The sequence below is a fragment of the Corythoichthys intestinalis genome, chromosome 6, assembly GCF_030265065.1.
Source record: "Corythoichthys intestinalis isolate RoL2023-P3 chromosome 6, ASM3026506v1, whole genome shotgun sequence".
NCBI classification, from domain to species: domain Eukaryota; kingdom Metazoa; phylum Chordata; class Actinopteri; order Syngnathiformes; family Syngnathidae; genus Corythoichthys; species Corythoichthys intestinalis.
The window spans coordinates 58,559,984-58,575,761 of NC_080400.1; the positions used below are offsets into that span (position 1 = coordinate 58,559,984).

General features: G+C 39.0%; 1 protein-coding gene across 10 annotated transcripts in view; it reads left to right on the top strand.

Annotated features, from left to right (window-relative positions):
- The window catches only part of LOC130917327 (unconventional myosin-XVIIIa-like), a 176,664-nt gene that overhangs the window by 142,535 nt on the left and 18,351 nt on the right, over nt 1-15,778 (top strand). For 7 of the 10 annotated variants that reach the window (XM_057838614.1, XM_057838615.1, XM_057838610.1 and 4 more), the window contains 4 exons: nt 1,786-1,923; nt 5,714-5,899; nt 6,045-6,184; nt 13,258-13,302. In XM_057838614.1, the coding sequence (XP_057694597.1) occupies nt 1,786-1,923; nt 5,714-5,899; nt 6,045-6,184; nt 13,258-13,302 (509 nt within the window). The remainder of the gene's footprint in view (nt 1-1,785; nt 1,924-5,713; nt 5,900-6,044; nt 6,185-13,257; nt 13,303-15,778) is intronic. The other 3 variants (XM_057838611.1, XM_057838618.1, XM_057838617.1) reach the window with 1 other exon arrangement.

Sequence of the window (15,778 nt, forward strand, 5' to 3'; positions counted from 1 at the left end):
GACTTTTAGAAGAATGACTTGTACAATTATCTGAAGGACAGAAAACAAACTTTTTTCCTTGAGTATTGAAACATTCTCAATAAAAATCACCACACTGACCAATTAATTATTACAATTTATCCCCTGAAATGGGCAAAAATATAACTTTTCAGAAGGGCTCCATTTCCCACATTACAACTTTGATCCAACTGGTCTCTCATGTACACACAGACCAGTCCTCAGAAAGAAGGAATCGAGCACAATTAACTATCTGAATAGGCTCTTCCTCTCAGGAGGACCTTAAAAATGGACTGAGTTCCATTTAAATATAGATAGATATTTGAGAGGCTAACAACTTGAAAATGCAAAGGGCAACGCGTTACATGTACTCCGTTACATTTACTTGCATTACTTTTTGAGAAAATGTACTTCTAAGAGTCGTTTCACGAAGTAAGTGAGTAATTTGTGAGGTAAAAAACGCTACTCTTACTCCGCTACTTTGGGCTACACAAGAGTCGTTACATTTTTCCTCTTTATTCTACATGTAGGATTTTTTTTTTTTTTTTTTTGCAAGCAATGCTATTGCCAAGAGTAGCAGTACTAATTTCACCAATGAGACGTCACAACAATAGTCACATGACTCCATTACACCAATCGGACGCAAGCTTGCCGTTCTATGATCACGCCAGCCTGTTCAATCACGTGACGTCTTTAAAGCACCATAACAAATGAAGTATTTGAGATAGAGCTCTGCCCTCAACATGAATTCAAGGCGCAGATTTAAAACTCTTTCCCAGTTTTTATTTGGCACCGATTGACAATAGGAAACCGGAGATGTATTCCTTTTAACTTCATAATGGTAACTATGAAGGAACTGCAGTATTCACTATTCAAAGTTGGAACTATTTTCTTCACTAGAGGGCATTGCACTCAGGATCATGCTTATTTTGTACAGTATCATTATGACAACAGCTCATATAGATGTTTGTACTGAGAGATAAAAAAATAGCCTTGTTTAAATAATTTAAAAAAAAAAAAAATCAAACAAAATAAGCAGTTACTCAAAATGTTACTCATTACTTGAGTATTCTTTCCATGGGATAATGCTACTCCTACTTGAGTAAAATTTTTGGCTACTCTACCCAACTCTGAATTACATGAGTAACTTTTTGTGAAAAATGCACTTCTTTACCACGTCATTCTTTTACTTTTACTTGAGTAGATTTGTGAAGAAGGACTTTTTGCGTATTCTTTTGGCCTAATATTGTCATGTAATAGGTTATGGTACAGTATAACAATAAGAGTTCATATAGATGAAATTGTGCTGAGAAAAAAATATACCATTGCTTAAAAAATATATAAATCAGACATTATAAGCATTAGTTGAGTATTTTTTTCAGTTACTTTTTTAATTGTATTTGAGTAATTTTTTGAATGACTACAGCTAGGATCAGAACGTTGGTCTTTATGGACAATTCAGATTTTTCTTCATATGTTTTTTTGCCCTGCCTGTTCAGACTGCCTTTTTTCATTGAGCCCATTCATGTATTGCGCATGTGCACTCATTCGCAGTTCACACACTTTTGAAGTAACGCTACTCTCACTTGAGTAAAATTTGTGGCTACTCAACCCACCTCAGTTTATAATTCACAAAACCAAAAACGGGTGTGGCCCCTATTTAGAGGACAGAATCCCGACGACCCGACTTTTGCATGTGTTCATTACTCATTTAAAGGTATCTCCTTATCAAATTTGAGCCGAATCGCAGTCGGTCACCTGTAAACATTTGTGTTGGCGTTGCCTTAGATGCAAGCCCTCCAGAGTCAACTAGACTTCCAGGAGCAGTCCATGGTGGAGAAATCCCTCGTGAGCAGACAGGAGGCCAAGATCCGAGAGCTTGAAACTAAGCTGGAATTTGAGAGGACCCAGGTTAAACGCCTGGAGGTAAGATCGAGAAACAGATGCGGTAATGCTTGCAGTGCTGGTTGAGGTATGCATCAGAGTGAAGAGGAAATGGTCCACTGGGGTTGTGTAATGCGCTACCAGCATCATCGGGTGACCACAAAAACTGAGCAGAGTCATGGGCATAAAAAATATAAAAATGGGAAAGGAGAAACACCAGCGAACATCGATAAAGACTTATGCTGCATTCATACCAAAGCTAAACCGTCGCGCGAAAACGCCTTGCTCGTTGGCAAAAGTAATTTTGTTTTTTAAACAAACATTACATCGCCAACAGTCTGCGAAGCCAAACAACCGGTTCACGTAACAGAAGAATAAGTAAAAGTCGAATCGAGTTGCATGAATGGCTTCAGGTTGCATTATGATGTGTTGAGTGTTGTGTTTTCTGGGCTATCCCTAAATGCACCACATTAAGAGAGAAAGAGAGAGCTGGATGAGTTGGTTTTGTTTTCGTTTTGTACGCAATGCTATGGCCTTCAGTTGTTGTCTTTCATGCTTTCGGTTGCAAATGAACCGTTGAAACCCTAACAAAGTTGGCGTTGTCCATGTAGACACTACAGTAATATAACAACTTTAATTTTGGATTTTTTTTCTCATAATGTTAAATCAAGTTGCTAATATTATGCCAGAAGCAGTTTTGTGTTCGCCAAAGGTCTGTGCACATAGCTCTCACAGCCTCCCCTCCTTCTTTTCAGTCCACCTCTCAGCAGTACAGTGATAACTCGTTTTTCGCAGTTAATTGGGACCAGAAGCCGCAGCGATAAGTGGAAAAACCGCGAAGTAGTGCCCCCCCAAAAGATATATACAGTGATCCCTCATTTTTTGCGGTTAATGGGGATCAGAACCCGCCATGATAAGTGAAAAACTGTGAAGTTGTGCACCCCCCCCCAAAAAAATGTGAAAAGATTCATTATTAATTATTTTAAATTTGAATTTTTAAATTTAATTAATTATTAACCGAATTATTATTTAACAAGAATAAAGTACTGTAGTAGAAAAATTGACTTTATTAAATGCTTCTGTTACTTCCCTTGGATGTGACTCTTGGAGTGACATATGGAAATTACAAACTGCTCAGGATCACTTTTAATATGTGGCGTTTATTGCCGCGAACACAACACGTCCGGCTGCCTCGAACGTCGCCACACGCACATTCATTCCAGCGCGCGCTTCCCCCCGCTCGCGCATTCTCACACATAGCCTGTCTGTTCCAAGGCAGCATTCTCAACACTTCATTGAGTGAGTCTACTCAAATCCGCTCGGAGTTGCTCACTTACACACAAAGACTTGCCACAGCAACTGTTTATCAAGTTAAACGATGATTGACGCATGCGGCGCTTTTGAAGCTCGTGACTCTGGCAAAGGTCAAACACAAACATCTGTCAACATCGTTAACTTTAATAAGGAACTCCACTGCAGTGCTGCAGTGCCTGACGAACAAAGAGCAGGGAGAGGGAGGGAGCGAGAGTGAGACGACACAATCGGCTTGGGACAGCTCATCTGTATTAGTATTATTCATTAATTCATTTTCCATGCCGCTTTTTCCTCACGAGATTTATTTCTTTTTATTGAAGAAAAAAATTCACGGTGGACTAAGGGCGCAAAGTTTGAAACGTGAAATAGCGAGGGATCACTGTGTATTTAATAAATGGTTTTTAAGCACTTCAAATAAACATCTGTCAATCATCGTGAACTTTAATAAGCAACTCCAGTGCAAGTTCACTGCCTGACAAACAGAGCAGGAAGAGGGAGGGAGGGAGGGAGAGACAACACAATTGGCTTGTGACAGCTCATCTGCATGTTTTTTTTTTTTTTAATTGAAAGAAAATCTGCAATGAACTGAGGGCACCAAGTTTGAAGCGTGAAGTAGTGAGGGATCACTGTAATGGTAAATACGTAATACATAAATACGGTGAAATCCGACTTCAGCGGAAATTCGGTTTCGGTCGCCAGCGTAGGAACAGAATTCGTTCCCAGTGTTATTATTGTTAGTCAACAGGCCTACCTGCAATTTGTCATTTTTCACTCACCTTTCCAGTGCCACTTACTACATGTTTCTTATGTTGACAGTATCTCACTTAGATATTTCTTCAGACTTAGATATTTCTTTCTACATACTGATTATACTGCACATACGCACAGAATTTACACATAGACAAGAGTTAAGGCCCAAGTACACCGCATGCGTGATCGTTGCGGTTCCGGTCCGGTTCAGTGTTGACTGCGTGCCACGCAGTCCGTCAAAAACAGGCAAATCATACCGGCTGCTGCACGGCTGCGGTCCGCCAACTCCGTCCCCTCGTGAGCTCTCGCGTGATCGCGCGCGATAATGTGCCATTTAAATCAACGACAAACATACGGAGTCTGTAGTATGTACTTATCAGAGAAGCAGAGAGAGAGCACATTTTTTTCCTTGCATAATGATATTGTAACGTTTGCTAAGCGGAAGTTTGGCCGCGAAAACAACACACGAGCTTCAACGCCTTTTTCCTCTTTTTCTTTATTACCTTCCTGCCACCTCACCAATGCAAAAACAACAACTACAGTGGGGAGAACAAGTATTTGATACACTGACAATGGGAAAACCCACTGTATTTACACTGACGCTATCTAGTCCACCAATCGGAGCGTCGCGCTGGTGCATCAGCACACCAATGACAGCCCCGCGTTAGTGCATAAATTAACCCACCGATGACAGCCCCGGTCGGCACAACACCGGCGACGCTACAATATTTTAGTTGTGTCTGTCTCTTAATTCCAGATTGACTGCATCATGTTGAGATCAGGGCTCCGTGTGTGGAGGGAAGGGGGGCTATTATGCCCTTGGTTGTGTCGGTGCGTTTATATCTTTGTGCACATTTAAAATTTATGGCACATAACATCTCATAGAGCTGTTATAAACAACTGATAAATAATCTGTCATATTTATAAAATGGATAGCGAATTATATACGACACAAACTAAAAAAAACAGCGTACTTGGAATTGGTGTCTCAACACTGCAGATTCATGTGCCCAGCGCAAACTGTTGTTTTTTCTATGAAGAGTCAAGTGAAATGTAGGAAAGAAAGAGAAACGTCTTGAATAGACCACCAGGTCGAAACTTGTGGGTGTCTCCTTTTTCTCTTTCGTACTTTTCCCCCTCGACTCTGTATACAAACCGAGATTGTTTGTGCGCCGGGCACGAGAATTTCTGTCGTGGAACCACTTCCAGATACGCTGTTTTTTTTTTTTTTTTTTTTTTTTTTTTTTTTAATCCTTGCTTAGCACGTCGTGTGTTTGATATCATTGCCAGAAAAACACACATAATAGGACACTTTGCAGTTTCGCTTTTAATGCTGTCCTTATAGTAACGATCTGCTGCATCGTATATCACTTTGTGACTTTCCACCTCCATGATGAAGCGCTCATCATCCATCTTCGCTCGTGTTTAAACCGTGATTAGGCACCTGGGCTTTTGACGTCAGGCCCAGCTCCGCCCATTTTGTCGGATGCGTGTCCGGCAAAAATAGAAAATAGCCTATACCATCCGGCGGGCATGCGGCATGCCGGAGGTGGTTCGCAGTCAATCCGGAGCACTGACGCGGCCGGTATACGTTGAACAATAGGATATAATGGGAACGGATTGGCTCCGGCGCTATTCTTTACCAGAGTCGGACCGGAACCGCAACGATCACGCGTGCGGTGTACTTGGGCCCTTATACTACTTTTGTGTGTATTTGCCTATACATGTTTATTACAGTGTAGAATGTAATTTCTTTATCCTTCCACAGAGCCTCGTAGCTCGTCTTAAGGAAAATTTGGAAAAACTGACAGAAGATCGAGACCAACGCAGCAGCAGCGAGATCCGGGAGAAGGAACAGAGCAAACGATTGCAGAGACAGATTCGCGACATGAAAGAAGAGATGGTTGAACTAGCCAAAAAGGAAGGAGAGTCCAGCCGCAAAAAGCATGAGCTGGTAAATATATACAAATGGTACAGATGGTAATGAGTTATCAGACTAATTGGGGGACCAAGTGATGCAGTCAGGGACTTGTTGAACTTTAAATCCAAGTAATAAACTACTTTTAAAAGATGAATATAGTGTTTTATTTTGTTAACAGGAAATGGACATAGAGAGCTTGGAGGCTGCAAATCAGAGCCTCCAAGCAGACCTCAAACTTGCCTTCAAAAGGATTGGAGACCTCCAGGCTGCCATTGAGGATGAGATGGAGAGTGATGACAACGAAGACCTTATCAATAGGTAATAATATATATTGTTTTTACCTTGGAGTTCTGTCTGCTCCATCCTGGAACAAATTGATTATAGCAATCGTGAGCATCTCAATTTTGCACAGTTGAATCATACTTGGAGATTACATTTTCATAAGGCAACGTATTTTTTCCCTTCTCATCTATGCTTAACTTCTATGGATGAAAATTCATTAGTTTACAATAAATGACTTGGTTACTGCTGCGGCTCCTCACTGTGCTGGTAGTGATATATCAATATTTGTTATTTAATATTATTTATTTTATTTTATTTTTTATTCCATCATTTATTTATCAATCAATTTAATGTATTTATATAGTCCTTTACAGAAACGCGAAAGGTCCTCAAAGTGCTTTACAACAATGACAAACATGGTTCATGATAAATAAAGGGCAGATAAGTATTATACAATGACATTAAGGAGAAAAAAAAAAGGAAACAAAAACCGCACATCACGATAAAATTCAAAACAGCAAATAAAGCAATAAAACAGATTAAATCGGTAAACATTAAAGAAATAAGACCAGGCTACCCTAGTCTGGGGAAAAGGAGTCTAAAAAGGTGTGTCTTTAATTGAGATTTAAAATGATTCTTTAAATTTAAATGTATTTATTTCCATTTTATTCCAACAAATCTTAGCTGCCTCTTACATTCCTAGCCATAAAAAGGGACAAATTTTGCAGCAGGATGGTGCTCCATCGCATACTTCAATCTCTACCTCAAAGTTCCTCAATGCAGAGAAGATCAAGACCCTCCAGGACTGGCCAGCCCAGTCACCAGACAGGAACATCATTGAGCATGTATGGGGTAGGATGAAAGAGGAAGCATGGAAGACGAAACCCAAGAATGTTGATGAACTCTGGGAGGCATGCAAGACTGCTTTCTTTGACGTTCCTGATGACTTCATCAATAAATTATATGAATCCTTGCCGAAGCCCATGGAAGTCATACAAAATATTAAATTTGGATCTCAGAGCACCACTGCTTAATTCGCTAATGTTACGTAACATATTTTTGGATTTGAAGTACATTTTTTTGTAGTACATTTTTGCCTACTTTCTGTAGGCGACAAAACTTTTGTCTTGCCAAAATTTGACCTTTGTCTTCATTAAATGATCTTTTTTCAATTCAATTCAATTCAATTTTATTTGTATAGCCCTCAGTAAAACAAATATATTTTTGTACATTCAACATCATTTGGGAGGGTCTTAGCTTTCATGTGAGCCATTTCTGAAACCAATTGAATAATTAAAAGTCAGGTTATTAGCAATTGTTTCTGCAAAATGGATAAGTGACAAGACTTTTATCAGGGACTGTAGTGAACCTTCCTAATGAACCTAAGAAACCTTTTATATAAAATACTCTTAAATCGGCAAAATCTTGACTTAAATCCATCTTTAAAGGGTATGTAGCGGCAAAGGGGGTGTGAGACATCAATAGAACCGTTATGTGCCAAGATAACAAATATTGATAAAGTTAACAAAAAAATCAATCACATTAATGAGCAATTATCGAAAATAGATCGAAAATGACGAACATTTCCGAAAGTGTTCCGGACACAGCCGAATGGGTCGGGGACGTCACGACAAGTGAATGAAAGTCGAGGCGGAGCCAGGTGCCATTGTTTTTTATCGACGAGAAAGAAGCGTTCGGGTTTGTTTGACCAAAACATCACTAGAATGGTTCAAAACTGCTGTGCTATGTGGTGTACAAATAGCTATTTATCAGAATATAGTATCCATGAGTTCCCGAACGGGAAAAAAAAAGCTGGACTACGCAGACAATGGGTAAAGTTCGTCCGTGCAAAGAGGGCTAATTTTCTAGACACAGCCTCTGGCACGGTTTTCTATGGTGTGCATTTTCCACCTGAAAGCTTCTCGAACTATGGACAAGTGAAATCGGGTTTTGCTAAAAGATTGCTGCTCAAAGGAGATGCGGTGCCGACCATACACGCGCAGCCACCTAATTATTATATGCATTCCTTTATTTTGCAGTCACGGTGTATCAGCTTCACAAAAAGAAATGCAAAACAAATCATTGGTGTTTCCCACACGATCTGCTGCCGATGTTTCATCAGTGTCATTGCTCCCCTCAATGACCGTTTCATTACGCTGCATTGGCGTTCGTTTGGGCTCAAATTGGTAACCTAAAACACCGATTAAAGCTTCGTAACTCTCCTCGTCACCATTAGATGAACATTCGTTACGTCCTTCTACGTCGGATTCGTCGCTGAAACTAGAAATGAAATTGTCTGCCATCATCACCGCCATTCAGTATTAAAGCACTGAGCCTTTTTCTTGTTGAAGAAACACCCCTCACTGTCAATTCTGAGTTCTCTTTTATTGACAACGTGGGGTGTTTCTTCATGAGGGAACCTGGAATATGTGCAGGACGAACACAATGCATCAGCATAAACAGCTCAAAACCCCCCTAATTCTCCCCTCACTAGAAGGAATTATATTGACGCAGACAGGCGCTGCCCCCCTAGTGGCCGGTGGCACTCTCTTCACTTGTCGTGACGTCACGCACACAATCTGCCAGATCTCGGGCGCCGGTCGTTTTAGCTTGACAATCGAGCCAAATTTCTCATTTTCTTGTGTGTAATTACACGAAGTGGCATGACATGAATACAAAAGGCATGCGTTTATGGATAAATAATGGAATATTAACATTTTCCCAGGGCATGACATACCCTTTAAATCAGCCATGTCCAAAGTCCGGCCCGGGGGCCAAATGCGGCCCGTGGTCAAATTTCATCCGGCCCCCAGCCTCTATCATAAAATCAATAATGTCTGGCCCACACACAGACTTAATAAATTGGTCAGCAGTACTGCAACCAGCATATGAAGTAGCTTACACACGAAATGCTGCTCCTCATTCACCCACTCAATGGCAGCAGCACTTTAACCCTTTATTGCCAAATGTATCACATTTTAAAAACCTCAAATTTCATGATTTTGAGATTAATTTAGAATTTTGACATTTTGAAAAAAAAAAAAATGACGGATGCAAGTCAACACATTCATCTGCAGGTTCCATGAGAAAAAAACATGATTTAGCATGATATTAGAGAGATATAGAGAGAGAAAAAAGGGTTTCATTAGGACCTTATTTTTCAAATTTTGGGATTCTCTGATAATTGCTTCATGTTGCAGGTATTTATATTTACTTCCATTTTCTAAAATGGCGACAACAAAAAAAGAAAGAAAGTTGACTGTGACGGCCGACGCTTCAAGGATAGGTGGAAATTGGACTATTTCTTCACTAAAATACGCAACAACTGTGTCTGCTTCATTTGCAAAGAGACAGTCGCTGTTTTTAAAGATTTCAATGTGAGGCGATTATATCAAACAAGACACGCTGACATGTACGACAACATTACAGGGAAGATACGCAGCAAGAAATTGAAGCAACTTGAAGCTAGTTTAATTTCACAGCAGAAGTATTTCGCAAGAGCCCGAGACTCGAAAGAGAACGCCACAAAGGCTAGTTGCGAGATTGTTGAAATTATTCATTAAAAAAAAAAATAAAGCAAATGTGACACACTGAATGGCTTGCTAAAATTTGCTTAAATATATTGTTTTTAAATGTTGTGTAAAGGATGTCAGCCAAGGTCGGCCCCCCTGCATTTTTACCACACCAAATCTGGCCCCCTTTGCAAAAAGTTTGGACACCCCTGCTTTAAATGATGAAACAGTTTTAAAACATTCACATGTCGAAAGTAGACAGAAGGTAACTAATGCAAAAACGGGAGCAATTTTAACAACTTCAATGGTTGATTCACAACATTAAATGACTTCCAAACATAACAAAGGTTACCATGTTTTTTGTTTTGTTTTGTTTTGTTTTTTAAAAAAATGAAGACGAAAAAACATGAAAGGTAACACCAGTTACTTTGCCAAGCAACTAATTACTCTTACATTCAGGTAACTGAGTTACTACTCAAACACTTTTTGGGAGAAGTAATTTGTAACTGTAATTACTTTTTTAAAGCAACAAACAAACAACACTGGTCATAAAGATACAGTCTGCAGAATGAAAAGTGACGAAAGCGCAGATTTTATTCTGCCAATTTGTTGCCGAACACAATTTGCCTGCAACTATTGCTGATCACTTCCCAGAATTAGCAAAAGAAATGTTCCCTGACTTAAACATTGCATTGGTTAGTTAATTTTATCAATTGACCTTTTTAATTATTATTATTTAATTATAATTGGACACACTAACAAACTAACTTCAAGTCAAACTGAATTGCGAGCTGAAGTGCCATGAAGTGCAGCCATTAAAAGAGATGATAGAAATTGCTACATAAAATTATAACAAAGTTCACTGTTAAATTTTAGTAATCGTGATGTAGCTGAAGATACTGTTCTTTGATTGCACCTAGTTGTATGTGACAACATTTCCAATAAATTCATATGATTTTAAAAATAGTTTTATTTTTGTTTTATATTGCACGCTATATAAAACGTTGTAAGATTAGTCACCAATTTGTAAGGGCATACGCCACTATATGTAAGATTGCCAATGGCCTCGGGTTGACAGGTATTTATACCGCACTGCATTATACGGCGCAGTAGTAGTAGTAGTGGTTGGGATTGTGTTTTACATCCACTAGATGGTGCTGCGCTAAAGGGAACATCATGCCATGATTAACCAATATTAATCCATATACAGTGGTGCCTCAACATATGATCGCATTGACGTATGATCCTCTTGACATCCGCCGTAAAATTGCGTACGGTCCTCTCGACATCCGACGTAAAATTGATATGAAAGCACCTGATATGAAAGGTGCGTTTAGCATTCAATTTAAGATGGAAATGATAGAAAAATGAGAGCATAGTGTGAGCGGGAACTGGCTCGACGATACGGCCGGAATATGTCTACTGTCTCGACGGTCCTCCGACCTCCGTTTGCTAGTCTGTATAAGTAAAGTTGGCAATTATTATTATTGTAACATCGGCAAGGAAGTCGCCAGCGTCGTCAAGTTTATTTATTTCAGAACTTGTGTAACACAACATGGCTACCGTCCGCCGTAGCAGACGCCAACAACAACATGGAAAGAGGTAAAAACTCTTCCCGCATTTGCAATTTGTTTTGGCATGTGCAATTGTACCTGAAGTATTTATGAAGGCTTTAGTGTAGGTTTTTGGACTGTGGAACGAATTAATTAAAATACAGTGGTACCTTTACTTACGAAATTGATTGTTTCTGGAAGTCGTTTCTCAACCTGAAAATTCTGTAGGTGGAGACAACTTTTCCATGTAAATGCCCTAATCCGTAGACACACATCTTTTATAAAGCATAAAAATGCATGAAACGTAATAAATATATGTTACAATTAGATTAATGCACAATTTAAAAAATGAGAGTTGGGCATCATGTAAAAAACAAAAAATAATGGATTAAAATGATTTTTGGGGGGGGGGCATTTACCTTGTAGCTGCGGTCTTCATCTCCTTTTGCCCTCGTCAAACTCCAGTTCTTTGAATTTTTGCACATATTCGTCGACCACAAATATATTTATATTGCTACTTGCTTCACTATGCCGAAGAACAGAGTGAATTCTAGTCCTCTTTTTGAACCATTCACGCAATGCTTTAAACTCCCTATGTTGTTTTTGCCCCGACGTTTTTACATCGTGCCGATTGTTGATGCATTACAGCCAGATACTTTGGAGAGAACCAAAGCACCCCTTTTTTTTATACTTTTCAATTATCTGTTGCTTTGTTTGTATCGATAAAATAACTTTACCATCACTCTCTTGGGGGCCGTTGTGAAAAAAGTTAATATGTACAGTCTCGAGAAGCCGCCGAGACACCTTAGGTCAGGGGTGGGCAAACCGGTCCTCGAGGGCCGCAGTGGGTCCTGGTCTTGGTTCCAACTGAGCCAACACAGATAGTTTAACCAATGAGGTTTCAGCAGAAATGAGAAGCACCTGACTGCAATCGACTGATTGCACTTGTAAAACAGCAGATTGGTGAAAAGGTGTCCTCTTAATGGGTTGCAACAAAAACCCGCACCCACTGCGGCCCTTTGTGGAATAGTTTGCCCACCCCTGCCTTAGGTGCTAATGAAGAGGACGCCACATACATTGTAAGTGTTACCCAATTGGATGCCAGGAAGATGCTCGGTAATAGCCAGTGGCAGAGCAGCTATGAGTAGATGCGAGTAGCTGGCCAAACAATGCAGCTCCCCATACCGTGCTGTATTTTTGCCTTTCGTAACCTGAAATTTCACTCGTAACAAGTTGCAATTTTTTCCCTGTTTACACGTAACCTGAAAATATTGTTTGTAGGGACGTTCCTATGTAAAGGTACCACTGTATAATGTATTCTCATGGGAAAATCCCCCTCGACATACGACCATTTCAACTTACAAACCAGGTCCTGGAACGAATTAAATCCGTAACTGTAGAGGTACTACTGTATAAGGCGCATCGGATTAAAAGGCGCACTGTCTTTTTTTGAGAAAATTTATGACTTTAAGGTGCACCTTATAGTGCAGGAAAATGATATTTAAAATTGTTGTTGAATGATGAAAACTTTTTTTTTTTCTTAATGAAGTACGTAAAATTTAAGTAAATATGGAAATAATTGAATTAAAATCTAAATAAATAGATAAATGAAAGTGTAAATGGTATATAAAAATGGGAATAAATGATGGAATAAATAAATATTGGAATAAATATATGTTTACATAAAAATAGAAATCAATACAAATTGATTTTAATGACACAATTATTTTTTAATTGTGTATTCAATTTTTGCACTACTGGTCCTCGACACTATACACTGCACATACATGAAAAATGCACTTCTTCTGCGATGCCTGCTGACAGTGAAAATACTTCTTCACTCACTATTTAAATGACACAGGTCAGGTGGCATGCAACAAGTCTTATGTGTGCAGTTGAGGTAGTTTATTAAGAGAAAAAAGGAATGGGTCATCAAATCACCACCGCACATCTCATTGCAAAGCATCATTCACATTGTATTTTTTTTTCTTTTTCATTTTACTGTTTATCTGACTGTTTTTTGCCCACCCTTCATCACAACCAGTTTACAAGACATGGTGACAAAGTATCAGAAAAGAAAGAACAAAACGTGAGGACCTTGAGCTTCTGGTTTGTTTTTCACCACTGGAAATGATGCAGCATTCAAGAGTCTTTGAACACTGTTCTTAAAGGATACTATTTAAGAACAAAACCACCTTGAAATACTAGTTAGGTCTTGATGATTTGGTCAGTTTTATTCTAATAATTTCCTAACTTGTGCTTCAAAGGCATGTTTCCACCTTGCATTATAGTTTTATTTAGGCTTTGTGCGGATTCTACTTTTCAAACCGTACTGTGACGAGCTGAACTGAACTGTACTGCTTGGTGGAGGCAACGATATCCACAATTTTGGACATCTAGTGCTGTAGAGGAAAATAAATAATGCATCTAAAGACAAAAAGGCTTAGGCATAATGCATCATCATCAGTGCTGAGATATTCCTAATAGTACACCACTGTTGATTGCATGCACGCAAATGTCAAAATGCATGAACGTCACTCACGATGTGATGCATCCACCAGCATGAAGTACACTTCCTGCTTCATATTTTGTATATTTCTAAATACTAACTAAATATGCAGTGAATATTTTGCAGAAGGCTTCATGGTACTGGTGTGTTTTCGGTATTTTATATATATATATTGGAATGTACATTTCTTTGAATGAACTGCAAGAGAATAATTGTGAGGGCACAGTGTATAGTTATTTTGGTGTATTGTATATATTACACCTCTGTGAAGTTGCCCCCCCCCATCAGACGCAAATTTATATAAAAATGATGTCGATCGTTTGTGCTGGTTTGTGCTGTAAAAAGTTTTCTTTTTAAGATATTAACAATTCTTTTATAGGTCAATCTGAGGTCTACCAGCCCCCCATTTTGATTAAAAATTGCATTAATCGTTCGCGGTGTAAAAATTTTCGTTCGTGCTGCGATCGTTTTTGCAGCAGGGCCGAGAACCAAAAGTGTTATTTGCCATGTGACAAAATAGATTTTGCTATGTGGCATTTTTTGCTGTGTGGCAAAATGGATTTTGCTATGTGGCATTTTTTGCTGTGTGGCAAAATGGATTTTGCCATGTGGCCTTTTTTGCTGTGTGGCATAATTTTGCCATGTGGCATTTTTTGCCGTGTGGCAAAATGAATTTTGCCATGTGGCATTTTTATTTCCCATGTGGCAAAATGGAATTTGCGGTCCGGCATTTTTTTTTTTTTTTTTTTTGCCATCTGGCAAGATTGATTTTGCCATGTGGCTTTTTTTTTTTTTTTTTTTTTGCCATGTGGCATTTTTTTTTAGCCATGGAGCAAAATTGATTTTGCCATGTAGCATTTTTTCTTTGCCGTGTGGCATTTTTCTGTCATGGCATTTTTTTTTGCCATGTGCAAAATGGATTTTGCCATGTGGCATTTTTTGGGGTGTGTGGCAAATACCACTTTTGGTTCTCTTTTGTGATATTGAGATATTAATTTTGAGTGATGACGTCACGCAGCCCCCCATTTATTGCAAATGGACCCGAAATAGTGCCATTCGTTTATGCTACTATTGTTTGTGCTACTATCATTTTATAGATATTGAGATATTAATTTCGAGTGATTATGTAGCTTTTCCATATCCAAGCCGACGGAGCGTACCAGCTCTCTCAATAACAAAGGGGTGTCCCAACAAATAACGCAAACGTAGCACAAACAAATGGCACCCTTTGGGTCCACTTTGCAGTTAATGGGGGCTTGAGATATTAATTTTGAGTGATGACGTGATTTGCAGCCCCCCATTTAACCCTCTATTTTTGAGCGAGTTGGTACACTACGTCAGCCGCGACGGACGGCCTGCAATTGACGTCATCACTCAAAATGAATATCTCAATACCTTAAAAACGATAGCAGCACAAACATAGCACAAACAATTGACATAATTTTAAAATAAATTTGCATTTGATGAGGGGCCAACTTCACGGAGCTATATATTTCTCATTGTAATCTAACATAACTTGGAACTCTTTAACGAAAATAAACTATTGTCCAAATTTTGCCCATTGGCACCAGAATTAACTTATTTACCAAAACCTTCTTAAAGTAAAAATGAATTAAGGTCAGTTTGTTATCCCGCAAAATATGAATTAGTTCATGAACTTAGGTTTGTTAAACGCATTAGGATAACACACTGGATGTGATCCACTAATGATGCCAATGTTTGCTACTTTTACCACTAATGCAAACAAAACAATATATACATATTTCCAATAACCTACACAACTCTCTTAAGTATAAAACAAAGGAATGATATAATTTACAAGCCATGCTTGTACAAGGCACACACAACATGGTGAGATGGCAAGAACTGCTTTAGCTCTCTCTATTCGCAATGAGCTCGCGTAGACATATGATTACATCAGCAGAACGTGCTGGGATTACCAAACGTAATTAAACCAAAGCGCCAGCAGGGGGCGAAAAAACGCCAGAAACACAGGCAGGCAAAAAGAGGACATGACAGCACTGCCATATGCATATTGGCCCAAAACCGATAATGA